General features: G+C 34.8%; 1 protein-coding gene across 1 annotated transcript in view; it reads left to right on the top strand.

The window, feature by feature from the left end:
• The window catches only part of RLP4 (receptor like protein 4), a 50,631-nt gene extending 42,398 nt beyond the window's left edge, over positions 1-8,233 (top strand). The window contains exons 8-9 of the mRNA XM_089799667.1: positions 7,628-7,809; positions 7,905-8,233. Of these exons, the coding sequence (XP_089655793.1) occupies positions 7,628-7,809; positions 7,905-8,026 (304 nt within the window). The 3' untranslated portion in view covers positions 8,027-8,233. The remainder of the gene's footprint in view (positions 1-7,627; positions 7,810-7,904) is intronic.
• Positions 8,234-25,673: the final 17,440 nt, after the last annotated feature.

Genomic DNA, 25,673 nt, shown 5'->3' with positions numbered 1-25,673 from the left:
GTGTGTTCCAAATGCAGATTGAATGTTATATAAATATGCATAGAAGAGACATGTCTCTATGGTAATTTATAAATTGACCATCAATTAGATGATATTAACAAATATATATATATATATATATTACATATAATAAATATATAAGTACATATATGAGGGGTTGTCTAATTGATGATTAACTAATAACCATAGAATGATCATCTCTAGGTCAATTCAATCCAACTGAAGCTACAGCATTAACACATCCAAATGTACTCCGGTTATTAATAAATCCTTCATGAGCACTGCAATCGGTTGAAAATCACTTCATGCAGCTGTAATCCAGATTGCTGAGAATGAAAATGATTTAAGGTCAAAAGGAAAGGAGAGGGTTTTAAGCAGTGTTTGACTTTGTTTTGTCAGCAACTGATTTTCTCGTATGACTTGTTGAGTCTAATCAATTCTTGGCAGAAACTTTCTTAATGATTTGTGAACATTTGAAGCAGGCTAGGCTCATGATTTGGAAGCAAGCTACTTGTCTACTACAGAAATTTAAGAATTCACTGTGTACGTTTTAAGTTTTTGAACTATGATTGAAATAGTAGCTATGATTTGGGAGCTTGATAACAAACAAAACTCCTGAATACTAAAAAAAACCTGCTCCAATATGTGCAGGACTCCAAGAAGTCCCAACTGTGTTCACTTTCATCTCATCTGAGATGTCTTTGTACTAACATGTGCAGTTACTCTGGCATTTATTACAAGATGTTTTCTAGCGAATAATCTGTTTCACATACTGCAGATGAATGAATGCAATATTTGAAGTCTTATTTAAGACTCTTATCAAGTGGCTGAAGCCAAAATGGGAATCACACCATCAGTTATCTATTTTCTGAGACACTTGTGATGCACAGTTTTATCATTTTTGGAAACTTTTACATCAGGGTTTCATCTTCACAAAACTGTCCTTTAAAAATGAAACTTGTAAAAGCAACATATAGCTTCTCAAGCTCCATTGCAGAAATCATTCACCAATTCCTTAGTTCTCTTAGTTCTAGCCCCTATAGCGTGACACACACTTGTGCTCTAATGGATGAAGAATTCTGTATGCTTCTTTCATATCCTGATGGAATCAACAGCTTGGTTCCCAAAGTTAGAAAATGACCCCATACCAGCCATGGATTTCAGCTGTATCATCAATGTTTTGAGTATGTTCTGTGTAGTGTCCTTATGGGGACTTTCTTTGTTTACCCTAAAATTCCCAACTAGGGTTTGGGTTGTGCTTAGAAATGACAATTTACTTAGACTCTGTGATGCTTCCTTCTGGGAAGCTGCCAATTCCCAATGATGAATTGAATTAAGAAACAATGAATTATTCATAATGCATTTGACATTTAACATACTTAATCTCCAATTCCTTACTTCTCTCCTAAACATCAACAATAAGGAGGATGGGGATTTACTTGTCGTAAGGCATTTGGTGCCAATCTACAAGTAGGCTCCCTCAAGGCTTCTGGACCACGTCCATATCCCATTTTGGGAGCCACCTACCTTGTGAGGATTTACTCCGTCTCTCCCTACATAATATCAACCTATCCTCTTAAGGGTCTATAGTGAGTGATCAAATAGGCAATGAATATACCAATACACCTGTGTAATATTCTACTTCCTAGCAAATAAGGGACCAATCATAGTCAGCCAAATCATTATGCATTATATAGGTCTATTGTTTTCTTTATAGAAATCCAATCTGTTGCTTATATCCAGATATCTATCTCTTATTCCCATTGATTGAATGTCTTATTCTCTTCTAATTAAATATTGATCCTTGTGGATAAAAAGAAGACATAAGTTTCCAATTCTCCTTTGATCTTTCTTCTCACTCCATATCTTTTGTGAGGAAGGATCACACCTCTTCACTGTGTCTGCCCTTTCCAATGGTCACACCCTTTCACAATTACCACCCTTCGAAGGGTCACAACACTCCATCATTGCTCCTCCTTTTGAAGTTACTTCCTTCTTTTTCTTCCATTAATCCTTTGTTAATTCATATGCTCTCTTTATGCAGATCAGGACTGTCTCATATTTCAGAACAGAACTTACTATTGTTACCTTCCTTATGATGATCACTTCTTCCCTACCTTAAAAAACTGACTTTCCGTCGTGTTTATATCTTCATGGTGTTAGAGTCACAACCTCTAATTATTACAATCTTTCAAGAGATTCACAACCTTTCACAACTATTCCTTTTGAAAGAGTCACAACTCTTAATCCTTTTTGCCCATTGAAAAATTCTCAATCTTTCATAACTACTCCTTTTGAAAGAGGCACAACCCTTCATAGATTCTTCCCATTCCAATCTTCTTCCATCACTCCTTCCTTAGATCCCATGCTCCTCTCTTCTTTTCTCCTTGTCCCCCCTTCCAAATGAAATTCTCTTCTCCCTTTTATATGTCATGTTTGTGGGAGTCACATCTTTTTGTTTCATACCTTTTGACCACTCTTTGAACTTAAATTATATTTTGATTTAATTCTTTTATATTTAAATTAAATTAAATTTTTTATATTCTTTTTTATATTTTAATATCATTATTTATTATTAAATTCTATTATAAAAAATGGACATTACAATCCGCCTTTCCTAAAATTGCTTGCCCTCAAGCAATACTGATTTTTATACAAATCTTTTAATGCAAGTAACTTATGCTTACACAACTCTAATATTTATTAGTGCATTGAGAATTTGCAAGGTTTGCAATTTTAAGGCATGTTTGCTCTCATCTTCTAGAGACAAAGTATCAAGGCCATTTTGTAATGGCATCCAAACTGATTTGGATTGACCAACTTTTGCGAGTTAATTCATATCTTTGTATTCACTTGAGTTTTTTCCTAAGTTGCACGGGTACCTCCCCCCCCCCCCCCTCCGGACCATGTACCGGTTCGAACCGGTTCGTGGTTTTGGTCCGGTTTGACCTGGGTTCGTTTTTGGAGGCCTGGTTCGATCTGGTTTGAACCAGGGTTCGAACCCAAGAGAACCACATATAAAATTTCGGACCAGGGTTCGAACCCAGGAGAACCACATATAAATTTTCCACATTACAGCATGTTTTAATTTAATTTATGTTGATACATCTTGGGTTTGGGTTGGTATGCATTACAATGCCACAGTTTTTTAGTGTTGAGTAATCCCTAGCTGTAAAACACTTTCTATTTGAATCAAAATGCTACTAAATTTGAGACACCCACAAGAGAAGATGCTCAACATGTGGCGACCACAATGACCAATTTTGAGGAATTTTAGGGCCTATTTGAGTAGCAATATGAATTTTTCAAACACTAAACAATAAACAACGTTTTATTGGAAAATGTTGCCCTGCAGAAGAAAGTTACGGTCACATGAATATGGTCAGGTGGGGCAGCTACTTATCACATTGTTTATCACTGTTTGGCTGATTATTTCTCCTCTAGGTATATTAAAAATTGTATTAAAGAATATTGAATCTAGGACGTCAGATTGTGTTATCCAAAGGCCTCCATGAATGGTCTTTTTCCAGTGTACTGTTGTTGATCAGTGCTTTGGAGATTGTGCCCAAAGAGATTGAAGAATATTCAGCTGGTCAAAGGGATTTACCTTCTGCAAGCTAGATCTAATTAGTTTTTAACCACGTTCAATCGATTATGTTAATCATAATAAGAGTTTGGTAAATAAATTTATGAAAAGAAGAAATTTTTATTAAAACTTACTGTTGATCTGCATAAACTAATCAGATACAGTTATGAATTTTTTAAATGAAAGGGAAGAGATCTAGTCGCTAGGGGTTCCAATGATCGCTGTGGTTTGCTACTATATTGTTTATGCTGTTTTAAAGTTTTTTGTTGTTCAAATGTGTTTATGCTACTATGCTACATTCTAATTCTAACTCATGCTTCGTAAAGATATATATATATATATATATATATATATATATATATATATATATATATATATAAATTTATTTAAAAAAAATAATTTTTTTTTTACATGTTTTTGTACTAACGAACCCAAACGAACCCAAACCCCTTTTCAAAATTTTGTCGAACCAGCTAACCGGATCTCGAACCCGAACCCGGAACCGAACCGCGAACTAGCAACTTAGGTTTTTTCTTATTCTTTATCAACCAAAGTAGCTCCACACATGAAGCATACACTTGAAAATACAAAACATACACATGAACACATGCAGACACAAACCATACACACATTGTTAGACCCTGTCTTATTGGCTAGAACACATTTATTGATTCATCTTTACCTTGCAGGATGACAAGTTCAAAGCTTTAATACCATTTGCAATGCTCCCTATTGGGACTTACTTGATTCACCTTAAAATTGCCAGCCAGTGTTTGGATTGTGCTTGTAAATGACAATTTACTTAGTCTTTGTAATGGTCCCTACTAGGAAGCTGCCAATTCCCAATGTTTAACATACGTCACTATGCATGTAAATTGAATTAGGAAATACCAAATTATTTATTTATAATACGTTTGACAGTAAAATACTTAAGCCCTAGTTCCCATTTCTCTCTTGAATATCGACCCAAAGGAGGATACAGATTTACTTGTCGTAGGATGCTTGGCACCAATCTACAAGTAAGCTCCCTCAGCAATTTAGGACCATGTCTATATCCCATCTTAGGAGTCACTATCTTGGGTGTATTTACTCTACCTCTCCATACACAACATGAGGCTATCCTCAAAAGGTGCTATAGTGAGCGATTAAAGATAAGGCTATGAGTATACCAATATCTCCCGTATTATGGAATATCAATATATACATATAACAGTAGCAATGTGTAATATTTTGCTTCCTAACAAATGAAAGACTAATCATAGTTAGCCCAATCATTATGCATTATATCATTATATAAGTACTGCTATACTTATAACAGTCTGATTTGTTGCTTATATTCAGATATCTCTCTCTTACTCTGATTGAGTGAATGTCTTATTCTCATTTTATTAACTATTGATATTTACGGATTAAAAAGAAGAGATAAGTTTCCAATTCCGCATTGATCCTTCTTCCCACTTTATATCTTTTGTGAGGAAGGGTCACACCTTTTCAACGTGTCTGCCCTTTTCAATGGTCACACCCTTTCACAATTACCACACTTCGAAAGGGTCACGGCCCTCCATCACTGCTGCCCCTTTGGAAGTTATTTCCTTCTTTTTCTTTGCTTATTCCTTGATTCCTATGATCTCTTTATTCAAATCAGAACTAGTCTTATACTGAAAAACAAAACTTACTCTGACTACCTTCCTTAGGATGATCCTTCTTCCATGTCTTCAACAAATGAATTTCCCTCCTATTTATATCTATAAGATGGGAGAGACGCAACATTTTTTTTATCACAACCTTTCACGAGTGACAAGCCTTCATCCCTTATAACCTTTGAGAGAGTCGCAACCTTTCATGACTTCTCTTTTTGAAAGAGTCACAATCATTATTTATTATACCCTTTGAAAGAGTCACAACCCTTCATCAATTCTTCCCATTCCAATCTGCTTGTATTACTCCTTTCCTTGCTTCCCATGCTCCTTTCTTTCTTCTCTTCTCCTTTTCCCCCATTTCAAATGAAATTCTATTCTCCCTATATATCTCATGTCTGAGTAAATCACATCTTTTCATTTCATGCCTTTTGACCATTCATTAAACCTAATCACATTTCAATTAAGTTTTAATTTAATTCTTTTATATTTAAATTTGAAATTTATTTAACTCTTTATATTTTAATATTATTATTTATTATTAAATTCTATTTCAGATAGGGGACATTACATTATGTATGTCATCCTTTTGAGAAAGTCACAACCTTTTACGACTGTTCCTTCTTAAAGAGTCGCAACCATTATCATTTATGCCCTTGGAAAGAGACACAACATTTCATAACTACCCCTTTTGAAAAAGTGACAACCCTTCATCAACTCTTCCCATTCCAATCTTCTTACATTGCTCCTTCCTTGGTTCCCATGCAACCTTCTTTCTTCTCTCCTCCATTTTCTCCCTTCCAAATGAAATTCTCTTCTCCCTTTATATCTAATGTTTGAGTCAGTCGCATCTTTTCATTTCATGCCTTTTAGCCATTAATTAAGCTTAATAATATTTTGATTAAGTTTTAATTTAATTCTCTTATATTTTAATTTAAAACTTCTATATAGTCTTTTTAATATTTTAATATTATTAGTTATTATTAAATCCTATTTCATATAGGAGACATTAAATTTTGTATCTAATCCTATGTCTCTGTATCTCATCTTTATTTACATGAACCAATCCTGACTGGAAGGTTTGAAACAAAGCATAAGACCACAAACAAGAAGACTAAGAAAACTGGAAGTTAAGCTAAGTAAAAATTATTCTGTAAACTATTTCAATTGATTTGTGTCTTTGTACATCTGCAGTGTTTTAAACTCTAATTTGGTGTATTCTAAAGATCGTGGTTGACTACCAAATGTATGCCCATCCTTATATTAACTTATTTTATTCATTTATTCTTTAAATGGTGTTCAAAGTGAGTAATACGTTTTTAGCCACAAAAAATAAGACTTAAAATCAGTTCTCATCTGCAATTTGTTAACTGCTTAAAAGCTCTCTGCTTCAATTTTCCATTGTGAACTCATTCAAATGATTATCTCATTTCTCATAGATAATCATTTTGTTTTGGTATTTTACTCTTTGTATTAGACAAAAATGTGTGTATGAATGCTTTTGGATTTAGTTGTAAATATATTTCAATCAAATATGATCTATTTCAGTCACATAGGATCTATCATTAGGAAGTGGAGACTGAAGGAGTCAATTGAATAAACAACCTTAAAAAGAGGTAGGCGAGAGGAACTGATGTGAGGACTGGGCAACGGAGCACAGGAGGAGGAAAAACAGGGATAAAACAATACGGATCCAAAAAATAGCTTAGTCAAATGGTGATAAAAAGTGTATATCACCATAGTAAAGTAGTAAATAACAAATTTAGGTTATTCACAAAGAATTAAAATGACAATAAGACCAAAATAAAGCATCCTGAAAATTATAGGAATATTAAAGAATGGTGTATGCACATGTCAATATACAACATTTCTTTTATATTAATATAATTGTCATATATATTAGATGTATTTATTTACATCATCTTGTTGTTTTAATTTGAATGGAGTAATCTAAATTTGTTATTTACTAGTTTACTATATTAATATGTAACATTTATCTCCATTTAATCAAGCTATCTCTTCGGTTCACACTTCTTTACTCTTTTTTCCTCATTCTGTGCTTTGCTACCCGGTATTCACATCACTTCCTCCCACCTACCTCTGCAATTCAATCCTACTCTGTCCTCTTTCTAATGATGGGTCTCTGAGAGTGATCCAAAAAGTTCATTGAAAAATTTCCACATTTAATTGAATTCAAGCAATCATATACACTACTTCATGGACTGTAGAAAATTCATTACTATGTTCAAGTGTACTTATTATCTCTCGGTTAGTTTCAATGTTTCTAGTGGTAAAAAGTTCATATTGAAAGTTGAGGCACCATGGAGGAAAATCTTAAGGATTTAAGATTCATTTTTCTTACTTAGAATCAGCAGTTAATTTTGCAGCATGCTTGCACATGCAGTTTTGCAGAAAATGCAGGCCTTTGTGGTGTTCCTGGACTTCGATCATGTGGTGCCCATCTGTCAGCAGGATCTAAAGTTGGGATAGCTCTAGGAGTTATGTTGTCAGCAATCTTTACTCTTTTATGTGGAGTCTGCATGTGGAAAAGAAGGCAAAACATTCTTCGTGCACAACGACTTGCCTGTAAGTTGCACCAACCATAGCCTGTTAAATATTCTACTAATAAGCAATATGGATCATTTCTATTAAAAATCTGATTTATGAATTTTTGAATGCAGTGCGGGAAGCTCCATATGCAAAAGCCAGGACTAATTTTACAAGAGATGTGCAAATGTCGAGACCTTACATACATGATCACATTCGAACTTATACAGATCCTGGACCACAATTACTTACTTAGCATCTCCCTAGGTGCCTAAACTATGTTGTGTAATCATGATGTTTATAATAGAAACTGGTATTTATTTTCATATACCAAGTAAGATTCAGATATATTGTTTTGCTCTTCTTTCTCATTCACCATATTACTGTTTATTTGTTGTAGCTAAAGGTTTGAAGGTCAATTCATTAATCTCGGGTTGACATTGAAGTCAACCCTTTCTCGAAAGGATTAAGAGCCTTTTTCTGGTTCAATTATTTTCCATCCTTTACCTATCTTAGATTTTAAGTAGACATTTTTACTTCATGGTCCATATGAATAGGTACTCACAATGACTATATTCCATGCTATGATAAATTGAATTCTGTTTTTCATGTACAGGACCCATATTTAGGATCAAATGACCTGCAGACCATACTTAGAAGACACAGAACTAAATGACGCAGAATCCAAATGATGTATATTTTCAGATTTCTTCTTAAGCCTTCGTAAGGTAAAAAGGGTGTCATTGATATTAATGAGGGACCACTGGATTTCAGTAATTGGAAAATGATCATCCATTAGAAGAATATTGGAAGATTGAAGTTTAGTTAAAGTTTTGGATCATGTTCTCGTTTTGTTAAACAAGCCTAACATGTTATATGTAAAAGTGTGTATCAATTTGGCTGTTCCAACATATGTTGGAGAAAATCATATACTCTTCCATCAAAAATATACCACAAAGTAGTCAAACCAAACATCATTCAATTATATTGGAAGATAACACTTTGAAATGTCCCTTTTCTGATTTTATATGATATTTCAAGCTTCTAATCAGATCTTTAAGATCAAACAACCAATATTTCAAAGATTCACCAATTTTTTAATAAACTCCAAATTGGGTATGTCGGAAATAGTGCCAAAAATTTCACAATTTCACATATTATTAATAAATCTGAAAGTGGACATTTTTATAGAAATTTCAGCAGCATAACAGCCTACAAAATGACATTTTCAGATCTGTATAACATTTACACAACAACTCCCAAACAGAGGATAAAAACATTGCTCATCGGGCTCTCGAAAACAATACAGAATAGCTTGGAAACACCACAAAAAACACTAATACTTTTATCACAGAAGTATAATCACGACCAAATACATATATTCAGCTTTATTTTAACATCTAAAAGTCTGAAATACAACAGCAACCCAAACTGATATGAAATACTCAATTGAAAACACCAAACTCTTACAAAAACACACTCAAAAATCCACAAATCTGCACTGTTCAGCACAAAGGCAAACTCTGCATGAGCATGCACATGAAATGGCTTTAAACTCCCATCCTTAGCCTTCCTGAAAACCTACAAATTCCCGTTCTTGGGTCTCCTTCTCCACAGGTTTGGCAGCCTCTGAAGAATAACAAAGAAATAAGCAAAAATCAAGTTCTGGAATGAGCCCAAAATGCCTCCAAACCCCTTAAAAGAGGGCATAACTTTAACTCAAGTCCAAGAGGGGTTAATAAAACATATTTTAATAATAATTTTCATTTATTAGTCCATTAGCTTCCAAAGATTATCCACTTTTTCCGAAACTTCACTTTTTTGGGCCTGTCTGCTTTAGAAAAGATTATTATTTTTAATTATTTGAAAAAGGGACATGACAAGTCCTCCCCTTCCAAATATTGCTTGTCCTCAAGCAATGGCTGAACAATAAACCAATCAATCCACCTGGATCCCAAATGTAGTCATGAACTATACTATTGTCAATTAACACAGGCTCCTGCAATATCCTCTGCAATATAACCAAGAGGAATCCATAATCAAACTGACAATTACTGCTCAACCAAATTCCAAAGTCACAACTTCCACAGTCAGAAACCCACGAGACACAAACTCTTAGAACATCAAAACTCAAGTAAAGTGGACAAATCAAACTACCAACACAGTAAATACCATCAACGCATCCCACTGGCCTATACGGAATGTACAATCCAACTCTGTAACAATGGTGAATGCTCCCGAATGAAACTGTACCAAGTATGGAGAATTCACTCATTGTACAACTCCTACAGTCAACACAACTCTGCAAATCACCGACCACTGTCTCATAACCATAACTCCCATGCACCTCTGATGGTGAAAAGCCATCACAAGATAAACAACAAGAAATGGAACGCAAACCGAATTTGCCTGCCATCAACTCCTCAACACAAGGATCAAATGCTAACTTATGTACATACCCTGCAATATAATGTTGATAAAAAAAACTAACCTCAGTCAACAACTCACCATGAACAAGTGATACAACCCACTGTGACTGATCACCAGCTAAGTCAAGAGATGTCATAGCCAAAGGAGTAGAATCAATAACAACACCTGCTGAAGCATCACTCCAAAACTCTTGCTCTAAGTCATGTATTATCACGCTGTCAACTGCAGAACCTATCGCCATGTCGTGCCCATCACAACTCTCATCCCGAGGTGTCAAACTATCCCATAACTGATGATAAGCACTAGGAACCAAAGTACATCTCTGTATCATCATCTCATCAACATGGTCATCAAAGGTGAATTGATGAGCATACCTCACAATGTAATGTTGATAGAATGCGCCAATCTCAGTTAGTGGCTTAGACTGCAATCTAGATGTAACTAACTGCAATCGATCACTAACCAAGTTGGAACTGACTACTACCTCTGAAGACATCACCAAGGGAGTAGTATTACTAGCAGGAACCATGCCAATTGTCGGCTCACCAACATCACACATGGTCTTTGATACAACATCTTTAATTTTCATGCCATTAATACTAGAGGTCACCACCATGTCAGGCATACCACAACAATCTTTTGCAACACCCAACTCAACTGAACCTAACTTTAGTGGGGATGAACTCGATATGCCAATGTTAGTATCAAGGATGGATGCATCCCCATCTCCACTGTCTTAGACAATCTCGACCATGGACATCCTCAGATCACCAAACACCACAGCTTGTGACTGTATAGAATCTGGCAAAGACTGTAGTTGCTCTAACTCCATGGTCACCTTAGCCAAATGAAACTGTGACTCCTTGAAAGCCAACTGTGTACTCTCAAGAATCTTAGAAGTCACCTCAAGCTGCTGAGTAAGCTCACTCACCTCATCTTCCTTGGCCAACAATGCATCGTATGCTGTACTGCCCCACTCCATAAGATAATCTCTATCGGCTACCAACTGCATATAATCCTGTCTCAGAATCCGGAAAGCCTCCCATAAAGAGTGGAACTTTGTCAAGGAAAGATAACTACCTCCCTGCTCATTACTAGTAGGAGAACCCCATTCATAAACTGCTAACAATTGACGAACAACATCAAAATGTTGGCAAGCAATACCAATGTCTCGCTCACTAACTCTCAACTGACTAGACACATGATGGCACTGGCTAGACTGTATCCTACAAACCTCCTCTGATGCACTATCTAAAGGAGTATCCTCAAGGTTACCAATCTCTAGAGTATTACCATCCATATCATGCGAATCAACTCCAGAGCTCATATCAACATACAGAGTATCAAAAATTGTAGTACTGCTATCCAACTCCTCTGTACCAAAAGAAACCACCAAGGAAACTAAGTCTTCAAAACTACCCATTGCATCCTCTTGGATGTCATCAATGCCAATATGATCCTGAGACTCCTCTGTACACACTGACAAATATGAAAGATCATCAACAGCATCCAGCAAAAATGGTCGATTGAATATATGAACAAAGCCCAACACCGGTGTATAAAAACTAATACCAACATCGGATAAGCTCCTGTCTAACATTGTCCTTATATCCTGGATGTGAATGCAAGATGAACTCGCAACATTATCAATGACCACATATGATCTACCGTTCGCAGAAAGTTGAGTATCAGGAGTGCAAGATGAAACTAAACTCAATTCCATGCCATGCTTATCCCCATGTCTCTCCCAGTCTTGTAATGCCAATGGAGTATTCACCAAAGAAGCTCTAGTGTCCTCAAGCTTGTGAGAAAGCCTGTCAACTTCCTCCTCCTTCCTCCCCAAGGCATCTGAATAGTCTCCAACAAGGCTAAGAAGATGGTCACGATTTGATAGAAGATGTAAATAACTCAACTTCATCATTCCCATTCCTTCCCTAATCGCTTGTAAGTCAACACAAGAAGACTTTGCCTGAACTCCCTTATGTCTACCCTGTAACTGAATCATTCGAATGTGATCCTCTATCATATCTCGCATCCTGTCATGATGAGATAATGAAGTCACAATACTATTTTTGTTCACCTTCAGCTGGCTGGACAAATCATGTGAAGTACTACCTGCCTCAACCTCATGTGATGAAGCATCTAACTATGCCTGGTACTCTTTCTCAGCAAAGTCATGAATGCTCAATGTCTGCTCATCTCTACCAAGTATCTCACCATCATGCACAACAACATCCTCATAATCATCATCTAAACCCACTACCTCCTGTGGCAGAGTAGAATTTGAGACCTCTGCCTGGCTATAAGTTAGTTTCTCAAACTCCTCATGCAAGTTCTTGGTAATTGTGTCATCTGCCCTGTGAGAAAATCTGCCAAATAGAAATTCAGTCAACTTATCCACCTTAGCTGGGTCGGACAACATGTCATTCATCATACGGTGGTGCTCAACCAACTGTTCAGACATGTCATGGCTTATTTTCTTAAGTTTATCTTGAATGTCTAAATAACCATCCTTTTTACTGTTCTGACTCTGGATATCAATTGTCCAAGATCGTGTCCTCTGAGACTCTGTACTATACCTGTCCATTCTGGATAAAGTAGAATGTAACCCCAATAGGTTATAACTTCTTCAAACACTAAGAACTAACATGCAATTGATTAGAAGTAGCATGCAACCATAGTTTTTGACATGCAGCTGATTAGAAGCAACATGCAACCACCAAATTCATCAAGAACTAACATGCAAATGATTAGAAGTAGCATGCAACCATAGATTTTGACATGCAGCTGATTAGAAGCAACATGAAACCACCAAATTCACCAAGAACTAACATGCAAATGATTAGAAGTAGCATGCAACCATAAATTTTGACATGCAGCTGATTAGAAACAACATGCAACCATAAATTATGACATGCAAGATTTGGGTAGTTGTCAAAACTGACATGCAAACTTCGACAAACCCTCAGGCTAGCAAGATCATAGCTCTGATACCACTGAAATGTCCCTTTTCTGATTTTATATGATATTTCAAGCCTCTAATCAGATCTTTAAGATCAAACAACCACTATTTCAAAGATCCACCAATTTCTCAATAAACTCCAAATCAGGTATGCCGGAAATAGTGCCAAAAACTTCACAACTTCACATATTATTAATAAATTTGAAAGTTTACATTTTTATAGAAATTTCAGCAGCATAACAGCTTACAAAATGACATTTTCAGATTTGTATAACATTTACACAACAACTCCCAAACAGAGGATAAAAACAATGCTCATCGGGCTCCCGAAAACAACACAGAATAGTCCAGAAACATCACAAAAAACACTAATAATCTATCACAGAAGTATAATCACGACCAAATACATATATTCAGCTCTATTTTAACATCTAAAAGTCTAAAATACAACAGCAACCCAAACTGATATGAAATACTCAACTGGAAACACCAAACTCTTACAAAAATACACCCGAAAACCTACAAATCTGCACTGTTCAGCACAAAGGCAAACTCTGCATGAGCATGCACATGGAATGGCTTTAAACTCCCATCCTTAGCCTTCCTGAAAACCTACAAACTCCCGTTCTTGGGTCTCCTCCACAGGTTTGACAGCCTTTAAAGAACAACAAAGAAATGAGCAAAAATCAAGTTTTGGAATGAGCCCAAAATGCCTCCAAACTCCTTAGTTTTGAGGGCATAACCCTAACTCACGTCCAAGAGGGGTTAATAAAACATATTTTAATAATAATTTTCATTTATTAGTTCATTAGCTTCCAAAGATTATCCCCTTTTTTCGAAACTTCACCTTTTTGAGCTTGCCTGCCTTAGAAAAGATTATTATTTTTAATTATTTGAAAAGGAGACATGACACACTTCGATTTAAAGGAACTAGTTCATGACATTTAAGAAGGCTACCATTATGGAAAACTATAGCAACATTCAAATGCTTTCGCAACAGTAAAATAAAATGTTGGCAAATTTAAAATAATGGAAAACAAGTGATGCTTCTAACAAGTACAAATGTTAAAGATTCTTTTAACAATAGGCCTGCATGATGAATACTAAAATCAATACATACACTATCAAAGTCTGTTTAGCTCATAATGATCACATTACAGTTATCAATGTTCAAGTACTCTATGTTTGGCATTTATTTGGAGAGGTTGGACAACTATTGTAGTGTCTTTATTTTTGCTAGCATCACAGTTTCAAGGATTAGTCTATTATTGTGATCCTTGCAAGTGAATTATTGTGGATAGAGGGGCTGTTGAGGCAGTGACTTGGCTTGGGAGGGTCTTGTCTTCTCCACAATTCAGTAAACTACATGTTGGCTTTTGTGGTAAGTTGGGTGTTGATTGAGATGAACCCTTTCTATTTTTAGAAATTGCATTTGGTCACATGGAGAAATAATAGGTGTGACTCCAATTTCAGATAACATATTTAAATGATGAGTATTTTGGAAGTTATTATATTTTTTGTGGTCAAATTATTATTAAGTCATTAAATGACTTATTATAAAGTTATAATTTAACTTTATAATTTCACTTAAGTTGAGGGTTGAGTCATCATTGGATGGTGCAATTTATTATATGCCTAAGCTAAGTATTAAATATTTAAAGTGATGTTGTGTTGGAAAGTCTCAAGAGCTGAGTTCATTTGAGAAACTTTTTGAGTTTCTAAAATTGAGTTCTTTTGCAAATTTTTATTAACAAAACATTAAAAATATGAGCTCATTTCATTGGAAAAAACATGCTTGGATATTTATTTGCTTTTGTTGCCTTTGTGGCTTTTTCTGAGGTTTCGAATTTCAATGCCCTTTCTAAAGTAGAAGGGTCTGAATTTTGAGTTGTTCCATTGGATCTACAACTGAAGTATTCTACATCCAAATATGAGATTTTGTTCTGAGTTGCATTGGCAATTTCGTCGAGGTATACAATTGGCCATCTCTCCTACTGTATTTTCTTGTGGTTGAGGAAAATTCTATTGTTGAAGGTTGCGATCACTCCATTTCCATTGCTAAGGCGTGGGATATAGATTGGAAGACTAGTGTCTATCTACTTCAAATGCATTCTGATTTTTGGTGGTCTATTGTTGCTCTTAGTATTCAACCATAACATGTGTTCATGCCTCTGTTGACAATGAGTTTGTGTGAGATTATTCTTTGCATTTTGATTGTATAAGGATTGATGGTTTGACACACAAAGCAAGGATTGTGGGATTGCTGCAATTAGACCAAATGCTGGAAGTTAATAGGTTTATTAATTTGTAATTACTTCAATAATGTTGCAGCAGTAGTATATGAAAAAACTAAAATGATTTTGTATAGAATTTAGTTGTGAATTTCTAAATGATAGTTGGAAGGTCAATATGTAGTGCCCTATTAATTTCAATATTAATTATTTAATTAATCTTGAACTATTGGAGCATGATTGCCAAGTGTTTGATTAAAAGCCAAATTATGGAGTTGTGCAAACCACCTGGGGTTATTACAATGGTATCAGAGTGGTTTCTTGTCAACCTGTAAAAATTGGGCTCAGTTATTATTTTGATCAGTGCTTACTTCAAAGATTGTCAGATTGATTTTGTAATTCGATTTTCAACATTATGGATGGTGACAAGAGGATTGGTATTCATTATACATGTAGAGGGCGTACTTCTCCACCTAGCGATGGAGAATTTGAGACACGAGGTATTGTGAAACAGTTGGATGGGCTAGTGAATGCGTTGAATCAAAATCACAAAAGAATGACCCTACTTTTTGAATCCGAGATTTGAGCAAAGTATGATATTCTTTTTTTCAAAGAGCGAAATGTGATGATATAGTTGTGGCTATAGATGTGTGGGATATTTCTTATGAGACATCGTATGAGCTAGGCATAATTGAGGTGGAATGTGATGAGAATTCATGTTAGGTTGAGTTAGATGATGTAGTTGTTGGCATGAATTCCCATGATCATGTATTTGATGGTGATGCAACGATAATGAGAGTAGGAGCATGTGAGGATACTATCATACCAACAACCACTTTTTTGTCGATCCAACCATCTAGTGAGGAGTTTAATAGTATACATGCAGTTGTTGATGTGTGCCATGATGATAGTACACATGTCATTGATGATGAGGTGAGTGGTGTCGATGTAGAGTCATGTTATAGTTCAAATTAACACAATGGTGAGGTTCACTTCGTGGACAATCCTATGGTTCACATGGATGCGACATGGTCTTATGACAATCCGTTGTTCGAGGTTGATGTTGATCACTCACCTTAGTGGAGTTGGACACAGTTTTCATCATTTGTAATTTCGGTTCAATTTTATGTTGTGACAATTGGTGATGTTCCCGTGTCCACATATTTTAACGTGGCTACACCAATTGTTGATACAATTGACATGAGTGCATATGGTTCTCCTGTAGCTACGTCTTTTTAGGGATTGTTGGTGATGATCAAGAGTCTAGTCCAATAAATATTATATAAGTTGTGAAAGAAATTTGCTGATTGTGTAAGTTATAACCAACTGGGATTATTACAACTTTGGTTGAAGAGAATCTTAGCAATGAGCTAAATCTACTGTCTTTTTCTTGAGTTAGCAATATAATAGAGGAGATTTTGCTCCTCAGTGTTGATAAATGCCATCTTAAAACTAAAAGTGTAGGAATTATTTCTCTTGACTAAGGTATAAATTGGTTTTTTTAGTTGTAAAGGTGTTTTAAGAGTAAGGAGTTGATGTTGGAACACCCTATTAAAAGCACATTCAAAAATAATGTAGAAGTGAATGGTCTTGATCTCATTTGAGTTGAACTGTCTTGGAACCTCAATGGCCTATCCTAGTTTAGGAATTGTTGTTTTCTCCATAATTCGTATCCTAACTAGGATTATCTCCTAGCTTTATTTCTTAGGCGGCCAACAATGACATCGAGGCAACAATAGGGCATTTAGAAAGACTAAGGGTAGTGGTCTCTTTAACAGTACATGCTAGCAATTGATTTTATGAGATAATGAAGCTCTCAAACTAGGAATAAGTTAGCATAGTCAAAGAGCTCAATTTTTATTTGGATATCTGATAAACAAACAATTTAGTGGATATCTTGCCTACGATGAGTGTGCTCTAGGCCCCCATTGGATTGGCCTCAAGCTTCACATTGTTAAGGACATCTAAACTTGCATCCATCAACCATAAATTGATTTTTGGTTGTATCTTGTAAACATAATCTTAATAACATAAATAAACGATAGTAGATTAAACTCATTAGGGAATGATCTGGCAATCATTTTTATAAGTTTCATTTTCTTGATGGCCAAAAATAAGTACATGGCTACTAGATTCGATTTTGTAGCTAGTGTTAATTTTGGAGGTATTTGTTCCTCTTTATGCACATTTCACAATGCTTTTCTAATCTCCCTATGTTGTGTATACTTAGAGAGCCACATTTGAATATTAAAATGACCCATTAATTGAATACAAGAGAATGCATAGACATTTTCAAGGTAATTTTCCTTCTGAGTGAAAGCAACAATAGTTCTCATTTCATGGTTAATAGGGATTGGTAGAAGGCTATTGGGAAGGTGAAGGTTGGACATCAGTTAAAGGAAAAAAGACAAATTTTCCAAACCTTCATTTGATATTTCTTTACATTCTCAAAAGATTGGACCAAAATGTAAATCTTGATGGTCTGTGGCTTCTTGGGCTGTTTTCCCTCTTGTTGGGAACTTTGGTGTGTCCCTCTAGTTTGCCGAGTGGTTTTCCATAGTTGTTTTAAGATCCTCATTGTTATATCTTTCTTGTCCTTTGTAAAAGGTTTTGGGTCCTTTCAAAACCTATTTTTACTTAATCAAAACAATAGTTGTCATTTCCACAACTTTGGGTTCATTGCCATCATTCTTTTTTATTTTTTTCTCTAGGTGGAGATTGCATTCTTCTCATTTTCCAACGTTGCAATTTTTCTACAAACACTCACATCAATTCAACTACCCTATTTTGGCCTCTAGGAAAAAGATAGAGTGGAAGACAAACAAGTTTTGATTTTTTAACAATCATTGCTACAATACTTGTCTTCGTAATTAAAAACTAACACCTACACCAATAAGGGGGAATTGCCATGTCCATAGCTAGAAAACTCATACTTGGCGACTTATTGCCAAGGGGCAAAAAAAAAGCTAAAAGTGAGTGATTACTCGGCAATTTATCTCCAAGGGAAAAAATTAAACAACAAAACATTGGTAAATACTTGACGACTTATTTGCAAAGAAATTTGCAAGTTGAAAAGTTCCTTAAATCTAATTCCAAATGTATTTTTTTTACAAAATTCAATGCAGAGATGCATCTAATGAGTTTGTAAATGAGTAAACAAAAGAAACAAGTTGACACCCCATGCAGAATGTTGCTAGCTTGTAGCTAGATCGTCAGTAGCAAAACTAAAATAGAAAATTGTCTTTGTAAAACTATATGGAACTACAACATCAAAATATATTTTTTTCTTCCTCTTCCTCTTCCCCTTCCAAGTTTCTCTAGTAAAAAATATAAGAGGGGTAGGGGGTCTAGTCTTAGAAGTTTGTTGTAGTTGTGCTTCCCTCTACATAATTGCCTTTGGCTATGACTAAACCTCCATCCTAGATTTAGATGGTGCTAGCTCTAATAATGACTTCCCATCATCATCCTCAATCTCTCCATTATCCTCAATGTCATCCAAGCCCACTACAAATCCACCCTCCTCCAACTAGCTCTCCAAATTGTAGATCTCCTCGTTTGCAAACAACATAGGCTACTTCTATGATGTTCAATCATATAAGGACGTATGTTATCCAAATCAAGTGGACCAATTGGTGTTTTCTCTATCTTCCTTTTGTACAACCAAAGGTCAAATTTCATAAAGACAAGGTTATTGAGGCATTTTGCACTAGCTTGATCATCTTATTCATGTAGATGGCCTAAAAAAAAACTCCAATTGCATTCACAACTGGATCAATGACATAGTATAAGGCAAGATAATTCCCAAAGGAGATGTCCTAGCCTCAAGCAATCAGCCACACAACAAAAGATTAACAATAACACAAAGATTTATTAGATCCAAACAACACTAGTTCTCATAATATAATCATAAGATTTACATCCAATATGCCTGGCTGTAAGGCCTTCTGGGTTATGACCAAATACATAAGAAAATACAACATTTGTTCTATAAGACCTCGCAAGATCCAAACTCGAGTTAGCCTATATCATAATCTGGTAGAAACCCCAAGAAGAATCTAAACTTGTTCTCACAAGCAACCAAGCAATCTTCTTGTTTTCCAAGCCCACACCTAGATACTAGCTTTGCTCAACTTCATTCCTCTTAGTTATTCCATCTTCTCTATGCTGAATGAATAATGACTCAAGACATCACAAGACCCTCTACTTATACTAAACCAAGCCACAAGTCGTCTTAGAAAGTTACATTATAAACCCTTACATTAAATAAACCCTCAAGCCACAAGTCGGGTTGGCAACAAACATTAAATACATGAAATAACTAAATACTTAGGACAAGCCCCAAGTTTACAAAGCATAACTAACTCATATGACAACATAAGAGTACACACCCTTAGACATAGGTCTATATGCCATCCAACTATCCAAATTCAAGAGCGCACATGCCAACTCCCTCATATCGAAGCTCACGAATACAATCTCCAAAGTCTTCCAATAAACTAGGAACACATTACCATCAACCACCAAAAAGGCTCTAACTCCAAGATGATTACTCAAAATTTATGCACATTTAGGACAATGTTCCCCAATATTTCTCGAATACATCCCCAACTACACAAACCATAAGTCCACAGATATGAGCTCAAAGCCCTTGCATACAAGATTGCTAACTTCCCTAGGATGCTCTTGCATCAATGAACTACAAGGTTGACAGGAAGTAACTAATTTTGCCACCAAGCATCTACAAAATAAATTATTGAAGAGCTAGAATGAAAGGTGAAAACATATTTAAATTTTTATCTATTTATTGCATGTGAAAGACTCCAAAATTCCAAATAGTATATCAAGAGTTTGAATGTGTCTTCCTCTCTTTGCCATATTTGAAGAGAATATCTTTCCCCTTCCATTCTCGTACATGTCCATCTTGGAATAAATGAGGTCTCTCACCTCAACCTCTATTATTATCCTTTGCACACATTCATTGAGGCTCTCCATGACATCTCCATTGGGATTTGAGTAGGTTGGACAAGTGAAAATGAGGGTTGAGGAAGTACCTTGTAGCATGAATGGGTTGGTGGAGTTGATTTTTCCATCTTATTTAATAAGTTTTTCATATAGGGTCAAATTTGAGGTTGTCCCCCTTGTAGAAATTTTTGATAGCCTCCTTAACTCTATCTAAAACCTCATAGAGATATCCCATTGGGGTTTGATCTCCATCAATTAAGCAAAGAAATCTAACCAAGGGCTCTAACACCTACACTTGTAAAGTACAAATATATTAATAATTGAAGTTACAAATTAATAATGAAAGACTTGAATACAAAAAATAAGTACATTTCAAGTTTTGAAGTTTCAAAGTTATGTTCACAATCTTTGTAGCTCTATACACAAATTGGTTGTCGAAGACCATAAATGCAACACTTTCTCCATTAGGATACTTCAAATAACTTGAGTCTAGCTATGTTTCACTCACAAACATTTGCTTCAGAAAAGTCAAAGAAGTAAGAATATTTTGTAACGTTAAAATGTCGTTGCATATCTTGTGACTCTCGCTCTTACCAACTCCTTCCCTTGGACATGTTTTATCATCAAGCAAAGAATCCAAGGGTGATTGTAGATGTATTTTGTGATATTTCTTCCATCCTCTACAATTGATCTCACCCAATCTAGTTTTCCTACATTCTCTAAAAGAAGGTCAAGGACATGCATTTTACAAGGAGTCCAAAAAGTGTACTAAATTTGTTTATGAGGATTATACCTGTTGCCAAATAGACCATTGCATTATCGATTATGGTTTGTGTCATATTATCAAGTTTCACCTCCATTACAACTTGCTCTAACATTAGAGCCAAAGTTGCACCAGTCTTCATCATATTGGAGGGATCTACAAATTTGAAAAACACCACAGTATCCTTGCAAGAAACCAATAAAAATAAAAATGTTATAGTTTTTGCTAGATGTCCATCAATCTAAAAGAATGATGGAACCACATTATTTTTTATTGTATTTTTTGTTCTTCCACCACTTCTTTTTCCTTGGAAATTGTGTATGTTATCAACATCCAAGTATGAATTCAAATTAATGTTAACTTTAAGTACACAATTGTACCAAGGTATATTTCAGTGGCTAATATTCACAAATTGGCTAATTTTAGAATTTTTTGGCTAGTAATTTGGCTAATAACTTAAGATTTGATACAACCTAAATCACCATAGTTTTATAAAATTTAGTTCTAGAATATTTAAAATCGCTCAATAATTTATTTTATTGAAAAATTTAAATTCAAATATTCACCACAATATTCGTTACATGATTATATTTTAGTCAAATATAATATATTGTTAGAGACATTAAACTAAGATGACCAATAATTATCATAATTGTTAGTTAATTTAGGGATATATCACTAATATTTAGTTTTCACTATTGATTTAAAGTATATGTAACGATCCTCATAATATTCCATGAGGTAAAAAAAATGTTCAATTTTGATTTGTAATATTCCACGATGATTAATAAACTTCCTATTATTATTGAGATTCGTCAATATTTTAAACCAAAAAGATATGATTCAAAAATCATCACCAATATTAATCATATTTAGAATAAAAATTTCAAAAATTTGCTTATAGAAATCATTTTATTTTTTCAAAATAATGAATGATTCGCCAATATTTTATATCATTTTTTGGAGGAGACTTTATTAAAGTTTACCTTGCCCTAGATTGGTACAATGATTAGAAAGTAACAATAAGGCTTGATCTAATAACAACTTACAACTCTATTTTGCAGATTACAAATTTTTGCTTTCATTCCTCCATTCTACTTGGCTTTCACACACTTTAGCTCTGATAGCTTGTTCACCCTTCAAGCATCCATACCCTTAAGCCTTCTTTCTTTGCTTGCCAATGTGGATTCTTCTCTTAGGTCACTGAATGAAGCAATACCCTAGACTCCTTGTCTTCCTTAAGTTCTCGTACATGATAACTGTGAAGTACACGAATTTGCACTCAGTATTGAACTAAATGAGTTCAACAATCCTGGTATAACATGGGAATCACTTCTACATGGGACATGTAATGAAGTGAGAACTTCAGTTTCTAGGTTGGTTCCTATAAGATGCTTCACTTAAAGCTTGAAAACTTATGAGGGAAAGGGGATAGAAAGATATGGAAAGGCAAAAAACTAAACCTATGATGATGCACCTTTATTGCCACTTTGGAGCACCATGACTGAATCTTCTTGCTTTCACGTGGAGATAGTGTTTATTTGATGATTTCCTGAAGCATTTTGAACCTTTTTTTTTGGGCATTTAAATGACACATTGAAGTCTTCTTTTTATAACAATTCAATCATTTCTAAAGCTGACTTTGCATCAAATATTCGTGCTTTTAAATCTACTTCTACACTCTCATTGTCTAACTTTCCCTTGTATATTTTCTGCTCATTACTTTCTATTTGTAGGGCCACCATGATTGGATTTGGCTTCCAAAGTTTTTGTTTTTGTTTTTTTTTCTCTTTTACTATAGCAATATAAACATAGAGATTATATTCGATGTGAATCGGATAATAAGCCTTGAAATCTCACACCAAGTATAGTCATCTGCATCTAAAGAACAATTGGAGTATAAGCCACAATCTCCAAGAAATGATCATGCCCAACTAAGTGATATTTTCCTTTCACAATCCTGTCTGGGTCTTCTTTAGTCTGAAATTCTCATACACTGCAAATTTAATGATGCTAACACATCACAAGCGATGCATATATTATGCTTTGTAACTGGATTTTTCCCTTGTTCTAATTTTTAGGCTCAAAACAAATATTACTTGGAGTTGTCATATTACCCTTTCATCCATCCATGCCATTGATTGCTGAAAAATAATTTAGCATGTCTTTAGCATTAAGTGACCACTTTGTCTATGAAGCTTATCATAAAAATGCTCTTACAACATACAATCTTCCATTTTGTTAGTTATAGTGCTGTTACAAAAAATCCATAACAAAATTTTCTCTTTCTTTGTCATTCGTGAGGCTTTTATATAACTTTTCGTGTAACACTATTTTCTATTTTTCTCTTTATGATATTACAAATAAAATTTTGGCTTTATTGTTGCTCTAGCTTTACTTGCTCAATTGCATGAAGTTTCTATGTTCATTGCATTCCTTCTATATTTTTCACTTGACACTTCATTATTAATACCTTTTCCAATTCTATGCAAGTATAACATGAATGAAATTCTTTTGCATTTGAGGGGAGGTGAGCTAGCATTGATTAGATCGAAATGATCTAACTCATTCTTCTCTATTTATTGCAGGATTATGGACTTTGTAGAGCTAGAGCAATGACTGAACTAGAATGAAAGCATGCAACAACCAGTCATAACTAGGCAATTATTGGCTCCTTATGACCCTTGTGCTCTTTCATTTCATTTCTTTATGTACTTTTACTGGAATAAGATAGGATCATTCTTTGCAGTGAAAGCTAATCTCATAGCTTGTGTGAGAAAACATGTACATTCAGCTTTTCATTTCATTACAACTTTGGAAATATCAATTGTATATCTTTTGATGAAAAATACAAGGATATTCTATTGTGAAATGAATGGCATTCTTACACTTTCTTTGTCTTCATACTTAAATTTTACACATGTGCAAAATTTTAGTAACATTTCTAGCAACCTTTGCTGGATGTATTCTTGCTATATACTGAACTAGTAGCCTTAACAATCCATTAGACAAGGAGTCAAGTGAAATTCTGGAAATGGGCAATCCTTCTTGTTAGGCAGGTGTTATATGCATCATTTGTATTGATGAAGTAGGCTTCCCTTTGTCAATATGAGCGGTGAATATGGCACTTTTCTATGAAGAGAAATACTATCCATTCTTATGATTGCATGAAATACATAACAATGAGATAATAAGGTAGGGCAGTGTTAGATGCATGCAAGTATCTTAGCCAAGTGGTCATATTTGTATGTACGCTGCATAGCGACTATGGGCCTTGTAGAAACAAAACTTCTTTATGGGCATGGGTATGTGGTTAGGGTAGTTGCATGCATGTAGTGCTGCTTAGCTCTTCTAAGCTCCTTAGAAACTTGAAGACTTTAATTAAAAGTAGGAAATGCTAAACTAAAATTACTCGATTGTACTTGGACAACACTTAGGGAAAACATAGAAACAACTATCCTACCCTAGATTAACCAACAATGAAAGCCAGTCAAACAAAACCATTAACAAAATGTGAGAAATAGCTCCCTTCCTCTTTAACCCTTGATGAAAAACATGCTTATTAATAGCCTCTAAGAGATGAACCAATGACATAATCTTGACCATTTGCTGAAACATTCTTTTCTTGATAAAGACTATACTTGGTAAAAACTGATTGAAAATATCATCATTTTGGGATGGATCAACAATAGGGCACACTCCTACAACAACAACATCTAATGAGAAGTTAACATCAGGTGTGTGAACATCAGCTTCTTCTATGGTCTTTATATTTACCAAATGTTTGATAGGGAAGCCTCTAGAACAAACAAACTTGGAGTTTTGTTTGCTGATTAGTTCCTCATGATTAATTATTTCAAGATAATGGCTTACTACTACAACATCCTATTGTTGAATTAAAAAAACTATCTCAGGCTGAAATAACACTCGATCTGTTATTTTGTTAGACTGTTCATACACCATTGTTCTTGTTGAGGATGGCTTTGCATCTAGTTTTGAGCAGAACTTTTCTAGATCATCCCAAAATTGGTTTTCTCCCAAATCTTCTTCATCTTTTTGCACAGTTGATGTATTTGGAATAGTATGAGAAATTATGGAAACTTCCCAAAGAAAAGGTAGCGAATTGGTATCTAGTTCATCTTTAACAATCCCTTGATCTTCCAAATCTAGAAAACATGAAACTTGTGTTGTCTTTACTCTCTCGTCCTGATGTTATAAAACCAATATGGGGGATACTTCAAGTATGACATCCTCTTCAAAAAAGTAAGGTAGCTCATTGAATAAATCAAATTTTATCTCATTTGTAGCCTTGTGCTTACATTTTCCTTCTTTTTCTTCATGAAGGGCCTCTTTAAGTAGGCCGAATTCCATCTGATGATCCTTCTTGTTCTTCATGAATTCATTAACTAGGACTTCCATTTTATCACTATACTCCTTTAGCTCTTTATCATGAAATTCTTCATGAGCTCTTAATGCTTGTTGAAGATTCCTTTCATGTTGCAACTTTTGTGCTTCCAACTCTTTTGCATGAAACTCTTCAAAATGTTTCTTATGC

Source organism: Cupressus sempervirens, chromosome 9, assembly GCF_028749045.1.
Source record: "Cupressus sempervirens isolate cs-2001-9-10 chromosome 9, ASM2874904v1, whole genome shotgun sequence".
Lineage (NCBI taxonomy): Eukaryota > Viridiplantae > Streptophyta > Pinopsida > Cupressales > Cupressaceae > Cupressus > Cupressus sempervirens.
The sequence above is the reverse complement of the archived record's forward strand: the minus strand, read 5'-3'. Positions and strand labels throughout refer to the sequence as shown.